A 17172-nucleotide genomic window follows, 5' to 3' on the forward strand; every position below is an offset into this window, starting at 1 on the left:
TTCTTGCCTGTTTAACTTCTTTTTTTGGCATGATTTCAGACTTCTACTGTCACCACAGCTTTCAAAAAATAAAATAAAACCTGCAGCACTGCAGATACTTTTTAAGTTTGATGAAGAGTGATGCCAGTTTGCGTCACAACAGCATACTTTGTAAACGCTGCAATACGTTTCTCTTGCACAAATGTTTTCTGATTTTGTTTCAGAAAGCAGCAAGAAAATGAATATGATGGTCCCTTAAAACAATGTAATGCACTTTATCTCTCTAAGGAGGAGGGGCATCTATGTAGCCTGAGGGCTGATTATATTTTGAGGTTGGATTGTGGCGGTGAAAGTGCACAAATATGCTCATTAGTATGTGTCCCAGAAATCAAAAATAAACTACTTTTTTTTTTTTTTTAAACCATCTTAAGTTTGGATTTCGTAACGACAGCCTTTCTGACGTGGCGGCTGCTTCCTCGCCCAGCCTCCTCACTTTCCCCCCCGCTGTTAGAGGAGAGAGAGAGCCGGCCTGTCCTCCCTGCTCCCCTCTCTCAGTTTCTGTCGGAGAAAACTGTCCCGGAGCCTCCACACTGGGATTATCCGAGTGAGAACATGCGGGCAGCGGGGCACCACATGGCCGCAGTGCTGGCTCTGTTTGCCGCAGTGTCCGGGTCGCAGGCGGAGGTGATCGATGACATCCTGAGCAGCCTCTCCAGGGGAGCATCCTTCCTGGAGCGGCAACATGAGCACATCAACCTGGACGGGGTGGTCGGGTTCCTCATCCTGCAGGGTACGTAAACAGGTCCTGTCTGCAGAAAGAGTCTCCTCCCCGACAACAGACGTTTCCTTTCAGCTGCACGAAATATCTGGGAAATATCTGCAGTTTTTCTGTTTGTCGCCGGTGGGTTCAGCTGCAGTGCTACAGAGCGCTGCTACAAATAATAAAACTATTCACTCACATCACGTTTTTGTGAAATGGTACGACCCTGCTTATTGTGGAAAGGTTTGAGGGGAATTACTTATTTAAAAGTTCAAGAACCAAATAAACCCACTTCCTTTAGGCCTGTTGGACTTTCTGGTTTAGTGGGACACTGACCTAAAGTGCTTTTTACAGCAAAGACAATATATTTACTTTTTAGACAATTTAATACGTTTCCTTCAAATACTATGAACTATAATGGGGTTGAGTTGCATAGCTATAATAACGTTTTATTTTTTATAAAACCCTGTAAAAAAAATTATTCTGTTAAATTATGAACATTGGCCAATCAGTATACATCGAGATTACAGCAGCATTGTTAATTTGTGCTACAGCCTCTTGGTTTAAATAAGAATACAGTGGATTACTACAGTGTGAATGAGAGGAAGCAAACTATGCATCTATGCATATACATGACTTCAAAATTCTGCTGCATGATTAAATTGTTAAATACAAAATCCTTCTCATTACTTATTAGAGGTTACTGGTTTGACTCCAGCATATATCAGTGAGTTGCTAATCCCATAATAATCCCATTAAGGTCCAATAGGCCTCTCAGGTCAGCAGAACAAGGGCCCTGCTCAAAATCTTCCTCTGGGGGTCAGTGTTTAAAATCTCATCTGATTTGTTCTTATTCTTTAACCATTTTTGCTTCTTTGATTTAAATATTTGTCCTTATTTTATTTGTAACTGTGAAACTTTGTAACCCCTGTTTTGAAAAGTGTCTAGCCTCCAGCCATGCTAGCAGCTCTGTGAGGCTGTACTGAGGCTGCACAGTAGTGCTATGAGCTAAATGCTAACATGCTGATGTTTAGCAGGTATAATATTTAGCATGTTCACCATCTTAGTTTAGCGTGTTAGCATGCTAACATTTGCTCATTAGCACTAAACACAAAGTACAGCTGAGGCTGATGGGAGCGTCATCAGCTCTGCAGGTGTTTGGTCATAAACCAAAGTGTTGGACACATTAAAATGTCGACCTGATGGTGGCGCTAGATGAAAAGTCAGAGGATCAACAAAGATATTACAGTTCATCCTGAGGGGAACACGAAAGTCTGCACCACATATAAAGACATTTCACTCAAAACCACAAATGTGAACCTGCTGGTGGCGCTAGAGGAAAAGTCAGAGGATCAGCAAAGTCAGTAGGATCCATCCTCTGGGGAACGTGAATGTCTGTACAAAATTTCATGGCGATCAATCCCATAGTTGTTGAGATATTTCAGTCTGGACCAAAGTGGTGGACAGATAGACTGACACTGCCATCCACAGAGCAACGCTGCTAGCATGGCTAAAACACATACGACATGACCTCAGTGTAATAACTGATGAGTCTAAGTTGTAGTAAATTGTCTGAAATGATCATTTGCATATAAACTGTCACACAAATGAACATTATTTGTGCAAAGAGTGTGTTTTATCCCCGCGTCACTGATCCTGATTCTTCTCTGCGTTGTTTTGTGTCTCAGCTGAACTGAAGGAAGCAGTTCGGACGTGGCCTCACACCGACACGGTCAGCTGGGCTCAGAGAACCTCCGCCGTCGCTCTGGTCAAACGTCTCGACCAAAGCTTCGACAAGGCCGTCGCTGCCCTGCAGCAGAACGACCCCAAATACTACAGAGGTGAGAGTGACTTCATTTCCCACAAGTCCTGTTGTGTGATGTCAACTACGGTCTGAAAAGTACACAAACCGTTTATTCAAGTAAAAGACCTGCATTTAAAACTTTACTTTTACTAAGTAAACACAAGTTTCTCACATGAAAACCCCCCAAAAATGGAAATACAAGGTTTTCGATAAAAAAATATCAACAAAGAGAAACTGCCAAGTCAGAAGGCTGTTAATAAAATAAATGGTTAATACATGTGAATGAGCATTAGTAAATGGTAACAGTGGTTATAATGGTTAAAGTCCAACTGAAAGCACAATTAGTCATCTGTTTTTGCAGTCAACATGATTTAAAATTTTAAAGGACAAAGAAATAATCATTAATAAATGGTTAAAACCTTGATGAGAATCTCTTGACAAAAGTAAGCAGGTCCTAAAAGACACAGCAGTGGGATTTCCAGCGACAAACTGCCTCCTGTGACTATTTGCACTACCTGCATGAAATCAGAGCCCTCTGGTGTCCTTTTTCTGATGTCCTTTAACAGTTTCTTCCGTCCTTCCTCTCCTGTGTGTCATGCAGAGTTCGAGCCCCTGCTGTCGTGGAGTTTCTGGTTGATTCCTCAGGAGTGGAGCTCCACAGACCCCAGCCTGGTCTACCCCTCCACCATGACCACCGAGTGTTACGACGAGCAGCTCAGTGACAAGTGTCTGACCCTGCTGCTGGGAACCTGGTACGAACACGCGACGTAGCGTGACTTTATTTCACCACAAGACAGGGATGACGCAGGTTCCCGTCTTCTAACAGTCAAAGTTGATGTCTTTTGAGCGCGACTGCAGCCTTTCACTAACCTTAAGCAAATGTTTTAGTTGCCTAATCTTAACCAGACCTCAACCTCAGAGGGTGCAGATCAGAAAACAATCATGTCATTTTGGAAGGCACTGACAGATTACCTGTCTTCTTGCTGAGGTATGAGGACTGTTTGTCCTCCTCACCTTTTAACCCTATTTTTGTCCCCAGCCTTTACGCTATTAGTTTCCTCACTTATGTCTTACTAAACAGAGTCCTCTGACTGTCCAGCTGTCAAAATCTGGATAAGAGGAGCTCTGAGAAAATGTAAATGCTGATTTGCTTATTGCCTTCCGTTATTACAGCGCCCTTAGAGTAATGCCTGTCAGGTGCCCTACCCTCTGATTGGTGGAGCTTTTGGGGGCTGTATGCGGCCTGAGAGGATCTGCAGATGCTACTGAGGGCTAAAAATAATATTCCATGTCCTCAGCATGTTTTATGAGTTAAAACAAACAAAGAAAAAAGGTATATTTTGATTTACAGTTCATATTCTCTAGGGGTTAGGTTTTAGTCCTGAAACAATTAGTCGATCAATTAGTTGTTATTGACTTTAACAACTTTAATGATCCAAGAAATCTTCATTTATACAATAAAATGCCAAACACGTGCTAGTTCCAGCTTCTCAAACGTGAGGATTTACTGCTGTTTCTCTGTTTCATGTCACTGTAAATTTTAATTTGGACCGTTGGTCGGACAAAACAGATAATGTTACCCTTTGGGATTTGGAAAGTTGCATTTTTCACTATTTCCTGTCTTTCTGACAAAAAGCTTAATTGAAAAAAAAACCAAAACAATAATGTTGTTTCAGTGTGAGGAAACTCACCTGTCTGTCTCACCTGTGTGTCTGTCTGAGCAGGAAGATGAATGGGACGCCCTGCATCGTCACCAAGCCCTGTCGGGACACCATGACTCGTTTCGGTTGTCCACACTACTCTCTGTCCCACCAGCTGCTCTACTTCATGATCGGAAAAATGGTGAGACGTCTAACTAAATCATCCAAAATTATTCAATCACTGAACAGCATTTAAAACCACAGATTTAGGAAAACAGATTGCTTTTTAAAGTGAAGTTGATGTTTTATGACATTGACCTATGTGGACCTCATATGTTTGATGAGAGAAATGTTTCTCTCAGGTAGAAACCTAAAGAACAAACTGATATTAATATTGACATTAGTTTAGAGTGAATACATGTCTACCTGTACATTTAAATTTTTTGCACTCTGGAAACAATAAAACAGTTCTGCAATCAAACTTCTAAGGCGCTTTTATTCACTTTCTTGCCTAGAGTCATTAACTATCAAGCTAGAGCCAGGAGGCGATTGGTTTAGCTTAGCATAAAGATTGGAAGCATTGGAAACAGCTAGCCTACCAACACCTCCAAAGCTCAGTAATTAAAGGTGCCCTGTAACGTTTTTTTGTAAACAATTAAAGTTATCCTTTAGGCCTATAAACATGTTTCCTTCCACCTAAATCATTACCAGAGCAAATATTTAAAAGAATGTAAGACCTGCATTGTTTACATCCATGTTTGCTGGCTAGCAGTCTTCTTCTTCTCTGCCTTTGTTGGAGCATTGCTGCGTTTCTTGTCACGTTATCTCCACCAAGTCTCAATCAGTGGAATAGCATGAAACTGGCAGGACTGTGTATCACATCAGGGCGTCCTCGTACTGGTGCACGCGATACTAACATTAACGGGATCCACACTTAAAAGACATTGCCCCACAGGTCTGCTAGTGGTCAAAGGTACCTTTAACTCAATGTATCTTGTCAGTTTAATCTGTATACAAAGGTGCTTGTAGGTGTATTTGTTTTACTTTGGACACAGCCAGGCTAGCTGTTTCCCCCTACCTCAAGTCTTTATGCTAAGCTAAGCAAATTGCCTCCAAACTCTTGCGCCATAGTTACGTACAAACATGACAGTTGTATCGATCTTCTCATCTAACTTTCTGCAAGAAAGTGAATAAGCGTATTTCCCAAAAAAACGTTACATTTCTTTAAATCATAATTAAAAACCAAGTTAAATACAAGTGCCTTTCCCATAGTTGGGCTTCCCATTAATGTTTGTCCTGTGGGTGGTGCTAGAGGACAGGTCAGGAGGTCGGTGGGCAGGAATATTCAGAGCTAATTTCACATAAACCTTGTCAGTAGTTTTCGAGATAACATGCTGTGGAACAAAGTGTTGACTGTCATCGCCATCCTTACAGACTTGGCTGCTAAAAACCCAACAAAGCAAAGGACATTCAAACTGTACAGTATCTTAAAAGGAGAGGAACTGACAGCAGATGCTAAGATAAAAAGAGATCAGTAATTTATCAGAAATGAGTAGAATCATTGCTCTATTTATAACCTGGACTCCACTAACTTTCTGAGAGACTCCTGGTTTGTGTTTCCCTCTCAGAGAGGCTGCACCAACCTGCTGAAAGGCGACACTCGAGCGTCCCGAGCCAACATGACTGAACGCAGCTACGAGAAGATCTTCTGCTCCAACATGATGAAGACCAACCAGAACATCATCAAAGACGGTCTGACCGAACAGAAGGTGGACATCTTCATTGAGAACAGTGAGTGTTAGGAGGTTGTGACACATAAAGTCAGCATCATTAAATCTACATAATTTAATTCATATTCTATTGTTTCTTTCTCTTTTTTGTAGTTTGTATTTCAACATGTGTTTCCTAATGTTTAAATAATCTTTACTTATTTCAAACTGCATATATTTTGCATATTATGCCTGTCAGGTGAGAAACTTCATGCTCAAAAAGTTGAAAATTAATTTCACCTCTGTGGGTTTAGACCTTGTTTATAATTTAATAGCTATGTCTTGGTATGTTAAACTGTTGTTAACCAGATATGGCTGCAACTAATGATTATTTTTATGGTCGATTAATCTTCCAATTATATTCACGATGAATTATTAACGGTTTTGTCTATGAAATGTAAAAAAAAAAAAAAAGGTGAAAAAATGTCAATCAAAATTTCCTAGAACCAAAGGTGACGTCTGCAAAGATATTCAGTTTCCAATTATATAAAACAGAGATAAGCAGAAAATCCTCCTCCTAGAGAAGCTGGAACCAGTGAATATTTGGCATATTGAAACGATTATTAAAAAAGTTGCCGTTTAATTTTATGTTGATAGACTAATCAGTTAATTGACTAATGGTTTCATCTTTATAACCAGATATGAAACGTCCTCATACATTTCTTCTTCACACATTCTTTATATTACTGCCCATTTCTGTCTGCTGTATTAGTGTTTTGCTGGGTTTATTCAAGTTTGACCAGCCTAATTCCCAATAGAAATTGACTTAAGATATCAAGAAGATCAAATGGTATTAGTCTTTTTTAATCAAATAGGCCACAACAGGGTTAAGTCAATGGTGATGCATGTTTTAGAATTGTGTTTTAGTGTTGTTTTTGTTGATAGTTATTTCAGTTTAGGTGAGCGTTTGCAAGTGTGTTATGTTTGCTTTTTGTGACATATCTGTTTTCTTCTTCTTCCTTTAATCCAAGACTTTCTTGATTCTAGTGCAGCAATCTGCCTTAATGTGTCTTTTTATGAGATATTGATGCTCATTTCTAGAAAACTGCTGAAAGAAGGGAAACTGCACTGTGAACAAATGCAAATCTCTTGAAGGTTGAATCAGAAGCTAAAGGACTTGTTATAAAATGGATGAGCTACAGCGGGAGATTCAGCAGAGTGGCCAACAGTGTAGAAAATTGAAGGTGTTCCTAAATGTCTCGACGTGTGTTGACTGACTTGAGTTCCTCTGCTCTCTGTCAACAGTCCTGATTTGTGGGTTGGCTGGTTTCTCTGACTTCTACAAAGCTGATTGGCTGCAGCATATCCTCAGGCTGCAGGATGAGGAAGTGGGCTGCTTTGGGAGAGACAGTGAGTGTTTGAACAGCATTATAATAATCATAACCAGTTAAAAAAAACAGTTGAATACTACTGAATCTGAGCCATAATTATCTTATTATTTCCAGGTACCATCGTTGTCAAATACAATATCTTGTGTTAATGTTTTGTGGTCATAAATTAACCAAACACCTGTCACCTGTTCACCCACAATGCCTGAATTATTTGTGACCTGTAAAAATGACCCTGCCTCGTACCCAGTGGTGGAAGAAGTACCTTTTAGTCAAGTAAAAGTAGCAATACCACAGTGTAAAAATACTCTATTACAAGTAAAAGTCCTGCAATCAAACTCTTACTTTAGTAAAAGTACAAAATTATCAGCATGAAAATACACTTAAAATACCAAAAGTAAAAGTACTCATTATTTCAGAATAATATACATTATATTATTGGATTGTAATTAATGATGCGTTAATGTGTTCATCACTTTAATATTGCAGCTGGTAAAGGTGGAGCTCATTTTAATTACTTTATATACTGATGGGAAGTTTAAACTATAATAATATATCATAATCTTTGTTGATCGGTTAAAAAATGTAAGTAAAAAGTACAATATTTGCCTCCAAAATATAGTGGAGTAGAAGTAGAAAGTAGCATAAACTAGAAATACTTAAGTAAAGTACAAGTATGTCAAAATTGTACTTAAGTACAGTACTTGAGTAAATGTACTTAGTTACATTCCACCACTGCTCTTACTGACTCTTCACACTGATGGATTTTAGCCCGGTGGTTCCCAATCTTTTCTGTCTGTTTAGATCAAAGTTGACATCTCATTCCTGCCACGTATATTTATACATAAATAAGCTCCAAAACAGATCTAAAAATATCAGGTTCCTTGTTCTTTATATCACACGTGAGCCAAAAAAATCGGGATTTAAACAGGTGGTGTGAATGTAGACTTATTTTTCACTTAGCAGGTGTCGTCAGCCAGAACTAGACAAAGATCAATAGCTGAGATGCTCCATGCAGGAGCTGGGGAGATGGACTAACAGTTTATATTCTCTGCTGTTTCCTCTCTCAGAGAGCATCATCTCTCAGATCATTGGAGACGAGCTGCTGGAACAGCTGCAGCCTCACAAGAGAGTGAAGAGGAGGGAGAAAATACTTCCAGGTCAGTTTGTGACTGACACATATAATAAGTCTGCCGTCACACGAGCTTATTTATTTATTTATTATTATCTGCTGACAATCATTAGTGACAGAACTCAAACAGGGAGCGTCACATCATTGTTGCTCCTGTACAACAAGTTGGGACTGCTGCAAATTTGACATGACCTTCACCACAGACAAAGAACCTGTATTCAGTGTGGATCGGTGACATCTGGTTGATACCTGATCCGCTCCCGGCCCCAATACCTATCTGGTGGATCGGATTGGTGAATCCCTACTAAAAATGCAGCTAGTGTGAGGTTTGTGCATGTGTGGTGACACTGAACCCTGTGCCTTCGGTGTGTGTGAATGATTAATTAGTTTCTTTGTACTGATGAGCAGTTCTGCCATCAGTGGGTGAATGCGATATGTAGTGTGTGAAGTGCTTTGAGTGGTCAGAGGACTAGAAAGGCGCTATACAAGTGCAGACCATTTACCATTAGTACTGAATTTACTTGTGAAACTATTTCTCTTAATTTATTTCATCGTCTTTTGTATCATTTGATGTTTGTAGATTATATTTGTTATATTTATGTATAGTTTCTGGAAGTGAAGTGCAGAGTCCAAGACAAACTTCCCCACAGGCTCATTCAAGTATATTTTATTCTAAGCAAGCTGAGCAGAAATAACAAATTAATTAATAATAAAGACGGACAGGAGTCAGTGATCACTGTTGCTGTGAGATGGGTTAGTTTGAATCTTTTCTTTATCTGACCTGCAAACATGAAAATCCCCCAAACCTGTTTTTCACTTCTTTATCTTGTACTTTTGAATCACAGGTCATTTTACTGCTAAAACTTGTTGACTTTCATATAAGTAAAAACTTGAATGCAGAACTTTGAGGGAAAAAAAACGATATAATGCTCATAAAATGCTCCAGTACACTCAAGTGAAACTGATTCCCTCACTCTTTCCTCCCCCTCTCTGTCCTTCTCTGTTTGTGTCATTTCCCGTCTCACAGATGGCTGCTCCAGTCACATGACGGCCGTGGCTGTCGGGGCTCTGGGCGGATACCTGAACTACTACCTGACAGAACAGGACATAACGAAGAGGCCGCTCTCCTGAACACCCCCACCCCCCCACGCGTGTGTTCACACGAGCAAAACGTAGATCATCAGGTAGAGATGCTCTTCACGGCTGGAGACTGACTCCCGACACAATATGTTGCATTATGAACATAGTCGTAAGATGATAAATGCTTAATAAAACGCTGGGATGTGGCTGTTTGGCACAAAATGGAAACAAAATCAGTTTTTTTTCTACCTATATTTTGTTCAGATTGTATTCTATGATTATAATGAGGAAGATGCTTTATTCCCCATGTGCTGAATCTGACCTACAGCTACGGATCAAATTTATCTAATTAATTAATTTATTTAACAAGATGATTTTTGAAAGTAGTGATGCTCCAATCCAACAGGAATCAGAATTCACCGTTACTCTTTACAAATAACTTGAGTGTGAGAAAAAGGTAGATCTGATCTTCAGCAAACTATCGTCCAGGGCAGTGCATGTTCCTGTCCACGTGGAGCTGGACATGGGGATGGTGCTGTTGTCTCCAGGTACAGTCAGGCAGGCAGCGTCTTCAGGCTGTTATTTGGCTAGTGATAGCTGCAACGAGCTAGCTGAAGAATTTATTTATTACTATTCTAAAAGAAATCAGGGTTTTGGGGGATTTCTTTTGGGAATATATTAGTTTCATATTTGCACAGAGTGAGTCAGCGATTTTGCTTTTTGCCACACAGCATCTTAACCAGTTTTTTGAGAGTTATGGTTGAAGGGATAAATAGTGACAACTGTAATCGTGATGTCATCTCCCGGTTGTAGTTTTTGTCTGAAATAATTTGATATTTCTGGCTGCTCTGTGAGGAGAGAGACCTGTCCAGAATTTACACCTGCTGATTTTAGAGGATGTATAAGAGTATAACAAAAGCCCCTTTAGGCAAAATGTGATATTGGGCTATATAAATAACACTGACTTGATTTGACTTGTAATGAATTAAAAGGAAAATTATTCTATTTTATAACCTGGTTCTTATTCTCATAATAGTGGTCATTCTGACTATGAGTTGTAATAACTTCGCACTTGTCACCTTGGTTACAGAGATTCAGCAAATATGTCAGGGCGAGCAGAAAACGGAGGCTGCAGGTACAAAGTTATTTTCAGCTATAGTCAGAATGGCCATGATTATGAAAATAATACCCTGGTTTACGGTGGCAAGTCCAACTTGGAAAATAATATTTATAACATTTAAAGTCGGAGTACGCTTGAAACAAAGTGGTCCGTACGACATGTTGTCAGAACACGTCGGAAGGCAAAAGTGTTTATAGTTGTTCTGAAAGGCTACAGGTGGGGCAAAAAGCTGGCTGTCATACAGAGGGGGAAACTGTCGGTTTATAGATTATACAGAATTATCAGTTCCAGCATCGGAGAAATCAGCCATTAAAAGCCTGATTGGAGCATCCCTATTTGAAAGACGGTGTAGTCCCTCATTCGTCCAGGAATGTACCATCGTAGAAAAGGTTTCAATCATAGTCATCTGGACACTGTTTTCAGAATCAACCTATTTGAAAAGGCAAAGAAATATTTAAGGTAACTTCAAAGAAAGAAAATCTGATCATCATCATCTGAACATCATGATACTGTTTTACTTTTTTCCTCCCCGAAAATATCTTTATTTTCACAAACATTTTATCTACTGAATATAAATCCACAGAACAGGGCCAGAAGGCAGCTGTACAACCAGCACTGACCAAAGAGGATATATGCATAAACTATTAATGCCTGCAGATGAACTTACATACAAAATGTTATTATGTATTTTATGTTAGCAGATTAAACTACCAATAAAACAAAGTCTGCTGTATGTATCCTGTATAACATTAAATAGTACTGATAGTGATAATAAAAATCATTTCTGCTTACATTGCTGACTATGAGAGTCTGTGAAGTGGAGCTTCGGTCGGATCACAAAATGAGAAAGAACACAAACTGATTGTCTAAGATCTGTTGGAGCTCTCTTCCTGCCAGAACTCCCCCAGCTCAACTCAACTTAATAAAAGCTTCCCCTGGGGTGTGTGTGTGTGTGTGTGTTGATGAGAGTCCAAAAGGAAGTCTGGAACTGGAAATGGTTTTGAGTCCCAGAAATATAAAGCTTGCATAGCAGACCTTATTCAAAACACATCAGTGAATGTGTGTGTGTGCACCAGTATATGTCGTCTCTTGATTTCCAGTTAAGTTCCATTATCCTTTGAATGGAAGACACTGACAAAATGCCATCGCTGGCTGCAGTCAGTGATGTTACTGATCTGGTAAATGGGGATCAGCAAACCTCACACATTACAGGGACACCTGTGTGATGATGTCAGTTGTTCCAGCCAATGACCTCGTAGAACAGCGCCTTGAGTAGTCGAGCCTCGTAGGTGACGGTGTTCTTGCCGATGTGAATGCGGATCTCCTCCAGAGGCTGCTCGATGATGGCTGGAACCTCCTTACCGTACGCTACAGGTGAGAAAGAAAACAACCAGCGTTACTAGTGATGTCTACTCAAACGGAAAAAGACTGAACATATAAAAGGTTCACTAGTGTGAACACCCCACATTATGAAAGTATTCTAAAAATGGGTAGACAAAAGCAGTTTCTCATTTCTAGTCTATGACTGTCAATTTTGCTGAAATGACAACTGTCGCTAGCAGATTTGATCAGCTGGATGAAAACGTCTTCGGCTGAGTTTTTAATGTTTCCAGCTGACTTGTTTTAAAATGACAATCCTGTAAAGGGGCTTTAAATATGCAATAGATGGCTACATACATTATATACTGCTAAAAGAATGAGGCTAAAGCTAACAGCTCCCAGGCAAAAAGTGATTATCCTCTCCAGTTGATCGGTGTAGACAAGCATTGTTCTTGTATTGCACTGTAGAGCTAAATAGTCCTATTGTCATAAGTATGATAAGGAAAAATGTAACATTCAATAAAATTTTATTTATATAGCGCCAATTCCATAACAGAAGTTATCTCATTGCACTTTTCCTACAGAGCAGGTCTAGACCGAACTCTTTATAATATTATTTACAGAGACCCAACAATTCCCACCATGAGCAAGCACTTGGCAACAGTGGCAAGGAAAAACTTCCTTTTAAGAGGAAATAACATCAGGCTGTTATTTCATTCTGCTGCTTAGCTTACATACTTGTTTGCAGGGTGTGAAATTAGCACCAGCAGATGGTAGATTTCAGACACAAAATAGTTATTTACTATTGAGTGGCTGGGGAATGTGAACATTTATCTGTCAGTGGCTGGTAGATGTTCACATTTTAATATGTTGATTTCCCACCCTGCTTGTTTGTATTTTCAAACACTTTTAATCTAACAAGAGAAAAGGCTTTTAGGATGAGGTCTAACCAATGTGTTTGGCGAATGTAAAACTCAGATAACCATTTTGTTGGTGTTGCTGGAGTGTAAATGTCCCTAAATCCAAAAGGATCAGGACAGAGCTGCTAACATTAGCCTGCACTCTGATAGTATCCAGGACAGGTTATTGTATGTAACCTGTAAACCACAAAGTAATGTAGTTAGTTAATGATATGCTATATGTATTGTAACTCTTGGCCTTGGAAGTAGTGCTAGGTTATACTGTAGGAAGTAAGCTAGTTAAGCTATGACTGGATAATTGCTGCTGAGGGAGGGGTTAATGAATGGTCAATTATGACCTGATGGTGATGCTAGAGGAAAGCTCAGGGGGTCACTGGGATTCAGATTATCATGGGATGCTAAATATGTGCATTCAAAAACAGGATGTTAACAATAATTTAAAAACTGATAAGTGAAATCCGCTGCATTAGAAAACTCTGAGCTCTGCTCAGATTAAAACGGATCCTGCAGTTGTGTTTCAGACAGACAAGTCAACCATTAAAAGAGAAATGTCTGTTGTGTCACACTGATGGTGTAGAAATGAAATGTTAGTACTGTAGTGCAGCTGTGTGTGTGTGTGTGTGTGTGTGTGTGTGTGTGTGTGTGTGACTGCTGCTCACCCTCGCAGTGCTCCAGGAACTGAATACACTCCTGTACCACAGTGTCCCTCAGCATGACCATGTGTTTGGACATGTTCTCCAGCAGAGACAGGAAACAGCGCTTGGCGTAGAACCATGTGTCCGTCCCTAGCTACACACACACACACACACACACACACACACACACACACACACACACACACACACACACACACAGTCTTTAGAGTTCCTTGTTGTCTGACAACTTTTTAAGATAAGTCAGCAAGTACAGTACATATCAACAGCGTACAACATAATAATATATAATGTGTAGTAAGTAATGATACTTAGTGTTTGTGTGTATTAATATAGAAATATAATATAGTATATAATGTAATAAAACTGTATAACATATTAACATATAGTACAATATAGTACATCATTATATAGTATGGGATATAAAATATGATATAATAAAAAATAAATATAGTATAATATATAAAAAAATATATAAATCAGTCCAACAGAGAGACTTTTAGTTACATGCATTACAATATTTTGAATGTAAGCAACATTCATGTTAATAAAAACAGACTGTAAAAGTCCCGCTAGTGTCTTTGTGTTCTTAACCTTACGAGTTGAAGTTATGGTTTGACTATACAGGATGGTGCGTGGCAGTGGCTTCTTCCTTCTGTTTGAGGGAATCAGAGTTCAGACATGATGGTCAGGTTGTGAGAAGCTGGCGTGACTATGTGGCACGCCAGGCTTCACATTCCTGAACTCCTCTCTGCTTTCACTGTGAATGCGACTCTGTGGTGGTGATTGTTGTGAGGATGAGAGGGGAAACACTCAGGATGACGGCTTGTGTTCTCAGCTGGAGCTTAGTGGACTCAGCTGCAGCTAGAGTCTGGTGTTGTGACTGGATCAGATCAAAGGTCCCAAAAAGAGCAGCTCTTGATACATGTCTTTCAAATTTGAAATTTTAATGCTAAATACTTTCAATGAAATTATTCTTGTAGTTGTGTTTATGAACTCCTGTCCATTACTGAAAATACTGCCTGCTGCCCTTTGAAAATAAAAGCCAAACAACTTTCCTTAAAAATATATGCTACAAACTTTCTGAAAAAAGCCCAGAGAACAATTAAATGTCTGACCTTCTTATTGTAAGGCTCCAGGCTCTTGATGACACGAGAGATGCCAAAGTCGTAGTTCCCCTTGGCACAGTACAGCGTCCTGAAAGAAAAACACAACTTCAGACAAAACAATGACACTGATGAAGAAGACAGATACATGCAATTCATACAAACACGTAGTCACACATACACATATACTATATATCCCCACTTATACTTGCTCATATACTTGCATACACATGTACTGACGGACACATATATACACACACATCAATACATAGTGTTCAACAAGATCTCTTAGGGCTGCAGTACCAGAAGGGACAAAGTTTCCTGTATTTACAACCAGACAGAAGTAATGTGAACAGTGGGCTGTACTGCATACTGTGAGTACTATGTGTTGTGATGGCTCTGCTGTTGAGGCGTGACCTACACTCTGGGTGTAGGGAAGCCAATAATCTTGTGGCATGGAATTTGGACACACACGTACTCTAGAACATGTTGTTGTGGTGAGACTTCAACACTAAAATATTTCTAAATTCATGAGGTTCCTGGAGCAGAAAAAAAACGATGAGCACAGAAATGCAAAAGCAGATTATAAAAAGCTTCACTCACAACCCTCTGCTGCTAAAAAAGCCTCCTGTGTAATCAGGCCCTGAGTCTGTTTTTCCAGCAGGATCAGTGAAAGGCGGCAGCAGCTGGAACTCACCCGATGACCAGGTTGACGATGCAGAGGTGGAAGACCTTCTTGTCGGGGTCGTCGTAGGAGATCTGCTCCTCCTCTTTCTCAATCTTCCTCATCAGCTCTTCAGCCTGTTAGACCAGGACGACATGAGGAGGAAACAGAGGAGAAACCACGTGAGTCAGAAGAATGTTAATTATCCCTTTAGAGGTTATCACCATACAAAGACACAAAGAGACAATATTTATAGGCAAAACATGAAAGTTGAGCAAAACTAAATGAGCAAATCAACGTTGTCATTTGAACACAATAAAAGCCCTTTATTGCAGTGTGAGTAGGCCTCAATCAGAGATAGTATTATCATCAAAGTGTACTTACAGTAAAGTATCAAATGTAAAAGCAGTGGTGGAAGTAAAGTAAAGTAATACCACACCATAATAACACTCCATTACAAGTAAAAGTTAACTTGTAACTTCTGTACTTTAACTTAAGTACAGAAGTATTATCAGCAAAGTTTACTTTTAAAAGTATTAAAAGTAAAAGTAGTCATTATGCAGAGTGGTATATACTGTATTTATATACCAACAATTTTCAGTGGAATGGTAAGAGAATAGTGAGAATACAAATATATATTTTTATCGCTAAGTTGAGTTAATGATTCTGAGAAAATGTTCATAATATACTAATAAAATGAGTTACTGAAGTTTTTGATTTACATGTGTGGGGAGTTTTGTCTCATGTAATGCATAACAGTGGAACACAGTGTATTATTCAATATGTAATTTATTATACTGTCACATACTGTATTAATTCATCATTGACCACACTGATAACACTCATAAATATCATGATATTGATTTAAAATGTCAAGAGACCCAACTGACGCATTAATGTGAAAGCAGCATTTTAATGTTGTAACTGGCTGAGGTGAAGCTAACTCTTTATATATTGCTGTGTGGTTTACTATAACAAATCATATTTTAGAAGCAGATATGTGTAAAATCTTAATCTGAAAAGTAACTAGTATCTATAGCTTTTAGATTAATATAGTGGAATAAAAAATACAATATTTACCTCTGAGATGTAGTGGAGTAGAAGTATAAAGCAGCATAAAATACAAATACCCAAGTAAAGTACAAGTACCTCAAGTTTGTACTTGAATGAATGTACTTAGTTACTACACAGAATGACCCCTTTCAGTGTGATATGGTTATATACAGTGCTGACAGGATACTACTGACCGCACTGTGTTAACCTCTTTGTACAGTACCTCTTCATTCTGGCTGGTCATGATGTAGGACACACACAGGTTGGCCAGGACCACAGCGCTGACATTCAGGATCTACACACACACACACACCAGTTTGTTAAACATTAAACAACTCATTTTTGGCTCATTTTACAGAACATTTCCAGACAGCACTCGGACCTCTAAGAAACCTTTGTTGAAACTAACCCAGGGAGCATGCAAGTTTCCTTAAGCTGATTTTAGACTTCTTTTAATGCTATTCAGTACAGAAAATTTCTTCAATGACAATCATTCACATTAGAAAATGAAAGCAACTGTTGAGGTTTCAGAGGATACGGGACACGTGTTATTTTTCATCAGAACAGCAACAAGATATAACAATTTAAAAATTTAAAAATTGAATTAAAGATATATCAGACTGTACTCCAGACCATAACTTAACTTCAGACATTTTAAGACTATTCTAGGTTGTGAATAAACCCTGCTAAACAATGCTACTCTGATAATTTCTTGCCCTCACCAATTTATTGTGACGTCAGAAATTTCAGATATGACATAGGCACCACTGCAAACAAACAATCAAAATCACAAAAACACACACAAAAACAGCAACAGCAGAAAATTATCAAAACAGTCATGCAC

At 39.0% G+C, this 17172-nt stretch overlaps 2 protein-coding genes across 3 annotated transcripts in view; one reads left to right on the forward strand and one right to left on the reverse strand.

Annotated features, from left to right (window-relative positions):
• Nucleotides 1-11403, forward strand: lg21h16orf89 (linkage group 21 C16orf89 homolog). Its single transcript, XM_044181639.1, has 8 exons — nt 1-769; nt 2428-2580; nt 3145-3295; nt 4268-4385; nt 5812-5974; nt 7198-7302; nt 8351-8440; nt 9440-11403. Exons 1-8 carry the CDS (start codon nt 592-594, stop codon nt 9541-9543), a joined length of 1062 nt encoding a protein of 353 aa, XP_044037574.1. The 5' UTR covers nt 1-591; the 3' UTR covers nt 9544-11403.
• flr (fleer) overlaps nt 9064-17172 on the reverse strand; it is an 18950-nt gene continuing 10841 nt past the window's right edge. For both annotated transcript variants that reach the window (XM_044181638.1, XM_044181637.1), the window contains 5 exons: nt 16552-16623; nt 15309-15412; nt 14624-14702; nt 13512-13641; nt 9064-11980 (listed from right to left, as the gene is read on the reverse strand). In XM_044181638.1, coding sequence (XP_044037573.1) covers nt 11844-11980; nt 13512-13641; nt 14624-14702; nt 15309-15412; nt 16552-16623 — 522 coding nt within the window. In that variant the 3' untranslated portion in view covers nt 9064-11843. The remainder of the gene's footprint in view (nt 11981-13511; nt 13642-14623; nt 14703-15308; nt 15413-16551; nt 16624-17172) is intronic.

This window comes from Siniperca chuatsi, linkage group LG21 (assembly GCF_020085105.1).
Source record: "Siniperca chuatsi isolate FFG_IHB_CAS linkage group LG21, ASM2008510v1, whole genome shotgun sequence".
In the NCBI taxonomy this organism is placed as follows: Eukaryota; Metazoa; Chordata; class Actinopteri; order Centrarchiformes; family Sinipercidae; genus Siniperca; species Siniperca chuatsi.